The following is a 13,558-nucleotide window of genomic DNA, read 5'->3' as shown; positions in this document are numbered from 1 at the left end:
TAAAATTGTCTTCCACAAAAAGGTTGAGGACTGCTGGATTATATCATATTATAATTATGTTAAGATCAGCGTTCCAAAAAATGTTACCATTAATGTGTATTATGAATTCACGTTAGGACTACAGTTATTTCATTTTGATCATTGAAAGACCATTAAGCATGTGGTCTATTAAATATAATGACTGTAAAAAATAATTTTTTATGCCAATTAAAAATAATTTATGAAGGAAGAAGCATCCTTCAAACTTGCTTTCAGTTGTGTAATCTTCCTTACTCCATATGTACTTTCTTATTCTACTCTGCTAAATATCTCTAAAAGCTTTGCTTTGCGTACATCAAGTTAATTGCCCTGGTTCATGATTACTTACTACTTTTCACCGGTCGCCACTCCCTATATATTAAGATATGTATATATCTTTCTACACACAGACACATACACACATGGGTATATGTGTGTATAACTTAATTGTAGATGTGTATATAAAATACAGATTATGGTACTATATATCTATTATGTATATATTTAACTTAAGATTCTTTGATTTTATTCACTTTTTTTTTCCCTTGAGACGGACTTTCACTCACTCTGTCCCCTGGCTGGAGTGCAGTGGTGCCATCTCGGCTTACTGCAACCTCTGCCTCCTGGGTTCAAGTGATTCTCCTGCCTCAGCCTTCCAAGTAGCTGGGACTACAGGCGAGTGCCACCACGCCCAGCTAATTTTTGTATTTTTAGTAGAGATGAGGTTTCACCATTTTGGCCAGGATAGTCTCGATCTCTTGACCTCATGATCAACCCGCCTTGGCCTCCCAAAGTGCTGGTATTACAGGCATGAGTCACCACGCCTGGCCGTCACTTTTAAGATTCATATAACTGACCCAATGCTATCCGTCCTTGTTTGCTAATAATTTCAGCCAATTCTCATTGATGTCCAGTAATGCATTTTCAAGATTAACAGCTGATGAATATGGTCTTTTGGTGTCAAGCTAAACAGATCCTATGGAGGCCAACCAATGACAGTGGTCTCATAAATTCAGTGTTTCGATAAATGAGCCAACTAAGCAAAAGGAGTCATTTGCAGGATAGCCTTTTTCATGCGAACTGTATGTGATATCCAGATATTTGTCTCCTACTGAGGACAAAATGAATCAGCATAATTCACTAACCAAGTAAGTTCTGTTAGGTGAATTCTAGGAGTCGTTTTGCTGTGTACAAGCTGAAAGCTTTTGTAATTCTGATTGAAACAAGGGGTGTTAGCAAAATGAGCTGTTAAGAACAGTTTGATAAGATGTTGTTCAGTCGTAGAGCTGCTTTATCATTACCAATATATGACTTTCCTATTTATAACACAGTTATTTTTAACTTACAACTTGGTTTTCTTATTTTATGTTAGATATGCAGAACAAGAGCGATCCCCCCAGGATAGAGATCACTTTGATTACAGCAGATCAGACTATGAGCATTCAAGAAGAGGACATTCTTATGATAGTAGCATGGAGCCACGGTTAGTGCTGGGAATTTCTAACTGTAGAAAATCATATTTGTTTAAACTTTCTTTATGCTGTATTATAATAAAAACAAAAATAATAGTAATAACATTTATTGGATGTTCTTAGGTGCCAGGCTTTCTAATAAGGACTTCATGTGAATTAACTTCTTATGGCAGTAAATATGTGAAGTAGATACTGTTATGTCTGCTTTACAGCTGAAGAAACTGAGGCCTAGAGAAGTTTAGTAATTTGTTCATGTTTTGAAATGCAATAGTGCCAAGCCCAAGTCTGTCTGACTCTAAAGCCCTAGCTCATTCATTATATTGTACTGCAAAAGTAGTCAGCTTATGTGATTTTTTTGAGATTCTTTACTAAATGAAAGAAATTTATATTGTATGATATAGAGTGGTCTAAATTTATTTTCCTACATAATAACAGAGGGACATTGAGACTAAAGTTTCCAATTTGTAGTTTTTTTCTACTTTACTTGAGCCTTAGAGAACTTGGTTACCCACCTGTTACTCTGGCTAACAAGACTTACAAGATTTACTTGGTTGAGAAATGGGCAAGGAAACCAAATGGAAGGCAGATAAACTCTTCTCCAAAGCAAGAAATATTGGAATGAGAGTGTTTGGAAACTCTCAGGGGTAATATTAAGAAGAGTCAGACATTAAGTGCCATTCAGATTTCACTGAACACTAGACTATTAGAACTATTATAACTAGACTATTATAACCCTCTTGTTATTGATCTGTACTTAATTTCAATTCTTTTTCTCCTTTGTAGAAATTAAAATAGTTTTTACAATGAGAATACATTAGTCCCCACTCATCTGTGGGGAATGTGTTCCAGGACCCCCAGTTGATGCCTGAAACTGGATAATACCTAAACCGTATATATCTATAATGTTTTTTCCTATAAATACATACTTATGATAAAGTTTAATTTATAAATTAGGCATAGTAAAAGATTAACAACAGTAATACTAAAATAGAACAGTTACAAGAATATACTCTAATAAAAGTTACATGAACGTTGTCTCCTCTCAGAATATCTTATTGAACTGCAGTCACTTATTTTTGGACTATGGTTAACCACTGGTAGCTGAAGCCTCAGAGAGTGAAACCACAGATGAGGGATGACTGCTGTGTTAGAAAGATGTTGGTGTTTTAAAAATTCCCTTTAAAACTTCACTACAGGGCCTCTGTATTTGCTCAGGAGAAAGTGTAATGGAATAAAAAGTTACTTAGTACATGTGGGGAGAGAATTTCCAGGTGGAAGTAATGGTAGTTCCAAAGAAAATAGGTGGGTAGATACTTGAGATGCTCAATATAGGGAAGAGATGTTAACTAGAATTCTGCAGATGAGAATACTCACAAGTACATAAAACAGAAGTCACTATCGGGTAATATTTCCTTAACTTGCATGTATCTTTGCTTAGGAGAGAAGTAGTGATGTAGACAATTTCCAGGTCATTTGAAATTGACTTTGGAATGTCTGTTTTTTAGCCTTTTTAATGAGGCAGTGTTGCATAATAGAAAGAGAAGAGATTCCATATTCATGCAGATTAGAGTTCAAGTGTTAGTTACTAGTTACTGAAATTTGGTAGTTTCCTAACAAATTTCTTCTGAGCCTCAGTTTCCACATCTATAAGATGAGAATGATAACTTGAATTTTGTCTGGTTGTTTAGGTTTAAAAATAATGTCTGTTCTACTACCATATCTGAACATAGTAGATACTAAGAAAATGATAACTTTTAAAGTATTAGTTTCTTTATCAGTTTGAGTAGTGAAAAGCAGTGAACCAGAGGCAGTCATTTTATATAGAAAACAATGTAAGAGTTCAGATAAACTGTTGCTGAACAATGCGGTTGATTCTGAATGTATTTCAAGTTAATCTTAAAAAGCTAACATTATTTTAGTATTTGATAAAGGAACTATGATTTGTCTCTGAAACAACCATTTCATTGTCCCTTAAAAGACATATTTTTCTGCCTTTATCATTGTTTTCATAAAACCAGCTTTCTCCTGATTTTCTTGTGTTCTTTAGTCATCTAGTTTCCAAAACCTGACTCGAATGTTTTATTGTTCACTAATTTTTTTGATGTTTCTCGGGTATTATCCACCCCTTTACTACCAGTTTTATAACCCCCAGGAATTTTGACCAAATTCCTCTGCAGTTTGGAGCTAAGCACATTCTTTGATATTTACAGCCAAAAATTTCCTTCTCATCATTTTCTAATATATACTTAATCCTAAAATGTCAGATTACATTAACCTTCAAAATCCAGGCTTGTCTGCTGTCACTTTAATGATACCTTAATGAGAACAACTGCTATAGCCATAATTGGTAAGCTAAGCTTTTTTGCATATTTTCCCAAATACTGTAAAAGCTCTTAGAAAGGAGATACTATTTTTTTCCAGTTTACAAATAAGGAAATGGCTTTGAGTTTATTAAGTAACCTACCTGAGGTTGCATTTAAACATCTGGTAGATATTAAAACTGGAATTTGAACCCAGTTCTGACTCCAAAGCCCATGTCTTTTTCACAATCCCTGACTGTACTAATTCAGTATAACTCTGTTAGGTCTAGTGTATGAAAATAAAGTCTCATGTGATCCACACAGTCACACTGTGAAGTAAACAGGCTAGTTACTACGTAGAACATAAAGGCTAACAGTCCAAAAATGTTGACTCTTAGAATATTTTGTTATTTCTGCATTATAAGGGAACAAACACACTAATGAAAAGAATCTGATTTTATCAGCCAGCTAGCTCTCTTACTTGGTGTTTCTCAGAAGAATCATAACCAATGTCAGGAAATTCCTTCTGTAGCTACTCTTTTGGAACATGTGTATTCATAAGAAGTAACTCAGTTGCAAATTAATTCAGAGAATTTAGAGTATCTGCCTTTGTGACTAACAGAGGCTTATATTTGAAATCACTCTTTCTCCCTTCTGTTGCTGACTCTTGGTGTATACTGATTGTCCTCTCTAGGAGTCATTTAAGTCTCTTATATCTCAATTTCAAAACTGTAATTCAACCCAACAATCTCATTACTGGGTATATACCCAAAAGAATATAAATAATTCTATTATAAAGACACATGCATGTGTATATTCATTGCAGCACTATTCACAATAGCAAAGACGTGGAATCTACATAAATGCCCATCAGTGATAGACTAGATAAAGAAAATATGGTACTTGTACACCACTGAATAATATGTAGTCATAAAAAAGAATGAGATTATATCCTTTGCAGGGACGTGGTTGGAGCTGGAGGCCATTATCCTTAACAAACTAACACAGGAAGTGAAAACCAAATACTACACGTTCTCGTTTCTAAGTGGGAGCTAAATTATGAGAACCCATGAACACATGGAGGAGAACAACACACTGGGGCCTTATGGAGAGTGGAGAGTGGGAGGAGGAAGAGGATCAATAAAAACAACTAATGAGTACTAAGCTTAATACTTGGGTGATAAAATAATCTATACAACAAACCCACATGACACAAGTTCACCTGTGTAATAAACCTGCACTTGTACTCCTGAACTTAAAAGTAAACAAACAAAACTGTTCCTTCACAGCTGCCTGGGAGGGTGACTGCTTTTCAATCTCCATGTAGGTTTTATTACTATATATTTAAAAAGACCGTCTCAAACATACCCCTTAGATTTAGCTAAAATCTGTCTCATAGTTTTTCCTGGTAATGCAGTGATAATGTGAAACTTACTTTTATTTACTGTATTATATATAACTCATGGTTACCCAAAACATGAACAGAATAATCTGAGTTTCCACGGCAATATATTTAAAAAGCAGCTCAGTGGATAAAGCTTTCTTTTGGGAAAGATTGCAAAAAGCAGGGATTTGCTTTTTCCTGTTAGTTCTTGATGGTTTCAGAGAACTGTACCTTGACTGTTTTAAAAGTCTTAAGAAAGGATAATCAGGTATGTTAGTTGGGAAGGAAGACTTAATTGTGGCTAGAAAAAAAATTTCCCCCTACATTGTCTCAAATAAGCAGAAGCTTCCAATATTCTGAGATTTCTAATAAAAAATATTAGTTCTATCAAGAAACAATTTCAAATATATTTTCTGTAGCAGTCTTATAACTAAAGTAACCACTATTGGAGATTAACTCTTGGTTTCTTCTTTTTTTATACAATTTGTCATGTATACCACAGGCTAATTTTTCCTCTTAAAACATTCTTTTCATGCCACTCTCCTACTCAAACTTTTAATGATTCCCCATCAGCTCCAGTAGAAAAACCTTGAAGTCTTTTGCATATGTTTTAAGATTTTTTTTTTTTGAGACAGAGTTTCGCTCTTGTTACCCAGGCTGGAGTGCAATGGCATGATCTTGGCTCACCGCAACCTCCTCCTCCTCCTGGCTTCAGCCAATTCTCCTGCCTCAGCCTCCTGAGTAGCTGGGATTACAGGCACGCGCCACCATGCCCAGCTAATTTTTTGTATTTTTAGTAGAGACAGGGTTTCAGCATGTTGACCAGGATGGTCTCGATCTCTTGACCTCGTGATCCACCCGCCTCGGCCTCCCAAAGTGCTGGGAATACAGGCGTGAGCCACTGTGCCCGGCCTGTTTTAAGATTTTTAACTCATCTTTCCAACTACCATCACACATAATTCTTTGTTTCCTGACTGTGCTACTCATTCTTACCTTAACACCCCTGCTCAGACTGTCAGTGGTTATTCCTTCATCTACTAGTTGCAGAATGCCATACTTCTTCTCCCCTTCCTCCTCCCGACTTGCCTCCAGTCTAAATCCTTTCAAGCCTTCAGGACCCTAGTTTGTTGCATTTTCTCTGGGAAGTGCTTTCTCACTGTGATTCTAAACCACTTTTCCTAGTCTGGATTTGTGGGGCCCACTTAAGTTTCACTCATTTTTGTGCACTTAATTGTTGAGTGTATTTTATATTGTCTTTTGTGCTCTTAAAAAAATTAATATTACAGAAACAGGGAGCGAGAAAAACGCAGAGAAAGAGAAAGAGATATGGATCGGAAAAGGTCCCGGAAATCGCCATCTCCTGGGAGGAGAAACCCGGAAGCATCAATAACTCAGAGTTCCTCTGCTCAGGATGAACCTGCTACAAAGAAAAAGAAAGATGAGCTGGATCCTCTTCTTACTCGCACTGGTGGAGCATATATTCCTCCTGCAAAGCTCAGGATGATGCAAGAACAAATTACAGACAAAAACAGGCATGTTAATATCAATAAGTATATAAGGCCATGATATTGTCATTGAAAAATAAGTCAACTATGGTTTAATTAACTCTGGTTCTTGAGAATTTACATTAGTGTACAGTGATAGAGACCTCAAATTAGAGACCTACTTCATAGCTCCATTGGAAAGCCACACACTACTTACTTGCCCTTATAGTAGCTCATAACTTATTTTTTTGCATGAATGAATTAAAAAGTTTGAGCAAAAGATTGCTTACCCTTTTTATAGTATTTTCAAACTATTGTTCCTTTCATAATTTCATGGATGCATTCCTACTAATAACATCTCTTTTTTGTAGGAAAGAGTAGTATTGGCATTTTAGTTCTAAAATGGACCTTTCCTATTGTAAACCAGGAGTCAATAAACTTTTTCTGTAAAAGCCCAGATAGTAAATATTTTACATCTATGAGTCATTTTGTCTCTGTTGTTGCTACTCATTTCTGCCATTGAAATGTGAAAACAGTTGTAGGTATTGTGTAAAAAATTTTAAGTGTGGCTGTGTTCCAATACGGCATTATTTACAAAAGCAGGTGGTCAGCTGCATTTGACTCATGGATGTAGTTTGCCAACCTCTATACTCATCTATAAAACTGAAGTTGGCAATTTTCTCTTTTTGTACATTTTCTTTAGACCCCGATATCTTAGACTATACTTTTTTGCTACTCTAAGGCAAACAAAATTTATATATAAACAGTCACACTCAAAACACTCTTCCTTCCCTTTTCAGAATAATTGGGATGGTGAGGAGCTATTTACTAAAGTGCAGCTAAGTTTTTGAGACATTTTCTCTAATAAGATGAGTTGATAACTAGGGAAGGTATGGTCCCAGATTGAAATGTTTATTCGGTTGTCAGGTAACTAGTTAAAAGATTGGATAGAAGATATTAATAGTTATAACTTAAGAGAAACAGATGCAAGGTAAGCCAGACAGGAATATTTCCACATCTTTTCATGGGTGTTTTAATGGCAATTTGAAAAGTGCTTGAGAACCTTATATAAGTTAAATCTAAATTTGTTTCAAGGATTAGCTTGAAGTAGAAATGTCATTTATCTAAAAGAAGCTATGAAGATTTAAAATAAATTAAAACAGAATTTAAGAACCAGAAAGGGGTATTTGATGCCATTAAATTCAAAACCAATAAGTTTTTCTCTATGTGTCATATTTTAGCACTTGGTAGTGATATTTGAAGTGTTAGGTTGAAAAGGAATTTAGAGATGGCCTCTGTGGTTAGTAGGACCTTCATTATCATGTAAGCATTTTGCTTATGCACAAGGCAGTAATGGCAGCATTACTGAAAACTATTCAGTTTCTCCCGTCCATTCCAAAGCAATCCTAATTGTAAAAGACTAGCAACTTTGTCAGTCCAAGTCTTGCTTCCTTTTAAATAAAGCAGACAGGAGAGAGTCAGCAATACATGCAATTTAAAGCACATTCCTTTAAGATGATGTCATAAACAGTTGAAGTCTGTAGCTGATGTAGCTTTTTGATTAGTTTAATAAGATAGGTTGTGATTATATATGAGCAACGTCATATTAATCAGGCTAGTTGTTAAGCTATATATCTTCTTTCTCTAGAGATAGTGGGATACCAAAGGGTTGGAATTATGAAACAGTGGAATAGTCAACCTTGAGTACAGGCAGTAAGGGGTACATAATTTATAGAGAATTTAGAAACAAAATAAAAATTAACTGCAAAGTCAGTCTGCTTTTTATCCTCACTGTGCTGGCAATTCTAAACAGTGTTAGTAGTACAGTCCTCGTTCCCATCAGGAACTGCTCTCACCAACCTGCCTTGTTGTACCACTGCAGAACAGGGATTCTTAACCTAAAAGCCTTCAAGAGGTCCATGGATAGAATTCAAACCATCAGTCCATGAATGTGTTTAGGGAAATAAATGGATTGTTATTTTTGCTATTCTCTAAAATTTAGCAATTTTTTTCTCTTGAGAATGTAGGCAATAGATCAGAGTATTGACAGTCTGTTACAGGTATTTCATAATATGGATTATGGCCATGCTACTTAGAAATTTAAGTAGTAATTAAGCATTCTCCCAGTTCTTTTTATTTAATGTGTTATGAAGCATATAGAATATTATGGCAAACTTTTGTTTTATGTTTCAAAAACTGAATTTCCATATGATTAGTATCCTTTTTAATCCTCTTCATTTTATATATCATTCCCAAAAGTCTACTGGCTTCACCAGACTTGCGGAGAGAGACGTGTATGGAAGAAAAAAGGTTAAGACTTCCTGAAGCTGAAATCACATTCCACAGAAAAGCAGTTACAAAACCCATAGAACTGTAGAGCATTGAAACATCTTAGACGTTATCCAATTCAACCTAAAGAAACTCAGTGAGGCCAAACAATTTCCCCCAAATCAAGTAAAAAACAGTATAGCTGTCTAGCATTCAACTGGTATAGCTGTAGGACTACTACATCAACAAAGAGATTGTTTTAAAAGACTTAGAACATGATTTCATGTGACTCCCTTGATTTCATGGGACTCCCTTTTCCTGTAGTTAACATTTCTTTGTGGTTTAAAACATTTAATTTTGTCTCTGTCATGCTTTTATAAGAAGGGACATACAAATTTTTTGTGTGGCTTATATTTGGGTATTTTATGTTATAATTTAATTTTTTAAATTGCATTTATTTTAAAGGTTTCCCTTAAAGACAAGTTTAAATCAAGCATTATATGTAAAATAAGCATGTAATGAATTTGACTAATAAATGTACATAGGCGTAAGAACAAAATGTTATTCTTATATAAACTTACATAATATTGTGTTACTAAAGGAAAGTGGTGTGTACTTGAGCATATGTACAGAAAATCAAATATGGTTTAGGATATAATCTGTTTATTCTGATAGGCATCATATATTTTACTGTACTTGGGGGTCATTTCTTGAAAATAATGTTAGAAAGTAAGGAATACTAAGTAACTTATGTTCTTATAGCTTCTTATTATTGTACTGTTGAAAAAGTGTTAATCTTTATTAAAATCACTTCTATTTAGCTTAGCATATCAGATGATGAGTTGGGAGGCCCTAAAGAAGTCAATTAATGGCCTTATCAACAAAGTCAACATTTCCAATATAAGTATTATAATTCAAGAGCTTCTTCAAGAAAATATAGTTAGAGGAAGGTAAGTATCAGCTATTTTATTTGTAGTACTAAGTAACTTTTTCAAAGGAATTTATCTACATGAATAATAATAGATTTATTGTGCTACTTTATTTCAAACGTTGTTGAGAAAATTTAAAAAGCAGTGCTTTTAAAAATATAGGCTAAGAAATAACTGGTACCTTGCTGTTAGAGGTTGTATGGTATTTTTGGTTTTTGAGAAGCTTTGATTTAACATAATGGTTTTTGTGGACATTTACTTAATGCCTCCAGTAATTTAAACTCAAGAGGAATAATGAATATTAAAATATACTACCTCAAACTAATTTAATTTTTTAAAATTGTATATGTTTGTGGTATACATCATGATGTTTTGATATATGTTACTCTGTAGAATGGCTAAATCAAGCTGTTGAACATATGCATTCTCATACCTGTCATTTTTTGTGGTGAGAACACTTAAAATCTACTCTATTTTCAGCTTTCAAGTATATAATATATGGTTGTTAACTATGGTCAAAATACTGTAGAATGGATCTCTGGAACTTACTCCTCCTGTCTAACTGAAATTTTGTGTCCACTGACCAGCATCTCAGTTCCCCCAACGCTCAGCCTCTGGTAACCATCATTTTATACTCTGATTATATGAGTTGAGTTTTTTTTTTAGATTTCGCGTATTAGTGAGATCATGCATTATTTGGCTTTTCCGTGCCTGGCTTATGTCACTTAGTATAATGTTCTCCAAGTTCATCTGTGTTTTCGCAAATGATGGGATTTCCTTTATGGTTGAATAGTATTCCATTATGTATGTATACATTTTCTTTATCCATTTATTCACACTTTTGTTGTTAACATATTTTGACTGTTGTGAATAATGCTGCAATAAATGTGGAAGTGCACATACCTCTTCAACATAATGATATCATTTCCTTTCAATATTTACCCAATAGTGGGATTGCTGGGTCAGATGGTAGTTATAATTGAAAAAAAAATTTGGTACTGATTAATTTTAGAGATGAGGGTATTGGTTTATTGCAATGCCAGAATACAGTGCATGGACATAAGCCCACTGCCCCCTTGAATTTCTGGGCTCAAGGAATTCTCCCACCTCAGCATCCTGAGTAGCTGGGACTGCAAGCAGTCACCACCACGCCAGGCTAATTTTTAAAAATTGTGTAGATAATGAGGTCTTGGCATCTTGCCCAGGCTAGTCTTGTACTCCTGGGCTCAAGTAGTCCTCCCCCTTTGGCTTTCCAAAGTGCTGGTATGACAGGTGTGAGCCACCACACCTGGCTGGTAGTTTTGTTTTAGTATTTTAAGGAGCCTTTATACTATTTGCATAATGGCTGTATAATTTACATTTCTACCAACAGCGTACAAGGGTTCTCTTTTCTCCATGTCCTTCCTTGGCAAGTTGTTATATTTCATCTTTTTTATTACAGCCATTGTAACAGGTGTGAGATGTTTCATTGTGGTTTTAGTTTACATTTCTTTAAGATAATTGGTAATATTGAGCATTTTTTTAATATATATATATAGGCTATTTGTACATCGTTTGAAAAATGTCTGTTTTTGTCATTTGCTCATTTTTTAGATTGGGTTATTTGTTTTCTTACTATTGGGTTGAATTCCTAATTTATTTTGGATATTAACCTCTTAGCAGATACATGGTTTGCAAATGTTTTTTCCCATTCTGTAGGTTGTCTCTTCACTCTGTTGATATTTTCCTGTACTGTGCAGAAGCTTTCTAGTTTTATGTAATTCCATGTGTCTCTTTTTGTTTTGTCGCCTGTGCTTTAGGGGTCATATCCAAAAAAATCATTAACAATACCAGTGTCTGGGAGCTTTTCCTCCTTGTCTTCCTGTTAGAAACTTAGAGTAGTTTCACAGTTTCAGGTTTTATGGTTTAAGTCTTTAATCTATTTTGCGTGGATGTTTGTATATGGTGTGGGACTAAGATCTATTTTCATTTTTCTGCATCTGGATATTCACACAGTTTATTTATTTATATTTATTTTACTTTAAGTTCTGGGGTGTATGTGCAGATCTTGCAGGATTGTTACATAGGTATACACATGCCATGTGGTTTGCTGCCTTCATACCCCCGTCACCTACATTAGGTATTTCTCCTAATGTTATCCCTCCCCAATCTCCCCACCCCCTACTATCCCTCCCCTAGGCCCCCACCCCCCAACAGACCCCAGTGTGTGATGTTCCTCTCCCTGTGTTCATGTGTTCTCATTGTTCAACACCTACTTATGAGTGAGAACATGTGGCCTGACACCATTTATTGAAGATACTGTCTTTTCCCTATTGTGTCTTCTTAGCCGCTTTGTTGAAAATCAATTGACTGCAAATGGCTGGATTTGTCTCTGGTTTATTTGTTCTCTGCAGCTCTATGTGCTTGTTTTTATACTACTATCATGCTGTTTGGATTACTATAACCTTCGTAGCAGATTCTAGGTCAGGTAGTGTGATGCCTCCAGCTTTGTTCTTTTTGTTCAAGATTGCCGTGTATTTGGAGTCTTTTGTGGTTCCATGTGAGTTTTAGGATTGTTTTTTCTATTTCTGTGAAAACTGTAATTGGAATTTTGAGAGATTGAGTCGAATCTGTATGTTGCTTTGAGTTTTATGAACATTTTAATGTTATTATTTCAATCCATGGACATGGGATGTCATGCGTGTTCTTCCAGTTTTGCATCAGTAATTTGTGGTTTTTGGTGTATAGACCTTTCATAGGTTTTCTTTTTTCCATAACTATTATAAATGGAATATTTTCTTGATTTCTTTTTCAGATAGTTCATTGTAAGCATATGGAAGCACTACTGATTTTTGTATGTTGATTTTGTGTCTGCACCTTTACTGAATTAGTTTATTAGTTCTAACAATTTTTTTGGCTAAGTCTTCAGGATTTTCTATATTAAGATCCCATTTACAGCAAAGAGACTACTCTATTTTTTATTTGGATTCCTTTTATTTCTTTCTCTTGCCTAATGGCTCTGGCTAGGTCTTACTGTACTATGTTGAATGGAATTGGAAAGAGTAGGCACCCTTTTGTTATTCCTTATCTTAGAGGAAAAGCTTTCAACTTGTCACTGTTGAGTGTTATTAGCTATGAGCTCGTCATATATGGCGTTTATTCCAATTTAATTTCTAATGAGAGTGGAGGGAGAATGTGAGAGAAATGGGAAGGATGAGCAATAAATTTCAGAAAAGCAGAAGGGAATCACCATATTCTATAATATGTGGCTTTAAGCAATTGGTGATACTTAAAAGGGTCAAAAAATATAAGTACCCCATTTTCTATTTATTATTTTAAAATCTGTGGGCTGTTTTCTCATGTCATTTTACATGACTATGATTCTTTTAAAAAATAGGAAGTATAGTAGCCAGGCATGGTCGTTCAACATCTGTAATCTTAGCACTTTGGGAGCCTGAGGCAAGTGGATCAGTTGAGTCCAGGAGTTTGAGACCAGCCTAGGCAACATTGTGAAACCCCATCTCTACCAAAAATACAAACAGTAGCTGGGTGTGGTGGCATGCAGTAGTCTTAGCTACTCCAGAGGATGAGATGGGAGGATCGCTTGAGCCTGGGAGGTGGAGCTTACTGTGAGCCAAGATCATGCCACTGCACACCAGCCTGGGTGACAGAGTGAAACCCTGTCTCTCCTTAACCTTACCAAAAAAGGTTGGGGTATAAAGTA

The 13,558-nt window shown here is 35.2% G+C and overlaps 1 protein-coding gene across 1 annotated transcript in view; it reads left to right on the top strand.

Moving 5' to 3' along the window:
* The window catches only part of LOC144576627 (pre-mRNA-splicing factor CWC22 homolog), a 57,713-nt gene that overhangs the window by 19,601 nt on the left and 24,554 nt on the right, over nt 1–13,558 (top strand). Inside the window, 3 exon segments of the mRNA XM_078327330.1 lie at nt 1,391–1,501; nt 6,461–6,706; nt 9,748–9,876. Of these exon segments, the coding sequence (XP_078183456.1) occupies nt 1,391–1,501; nt 6,461–6,706; nt 9,748–9,876 (486 nt within the window).

This window comes from Callithrix jacchus, chromosome 6, assembly GCF_049354715.1.
Source record: "Callithrix jacchus isolate 240 chromosome 6, calJac240_pri, whole genome shotgun sequence".
Lineage (NCBI taxonomy): Eukaryota > Metazoa > Chordata > Mammalia > Primates > Cebidae > Callithrix > Callithrix jacchus.
The sequence above is the reverse complement of the archived record's forward strand: the minus strand, read 5'-3'. Positions and strand labels throughout refer to the sequence as shown.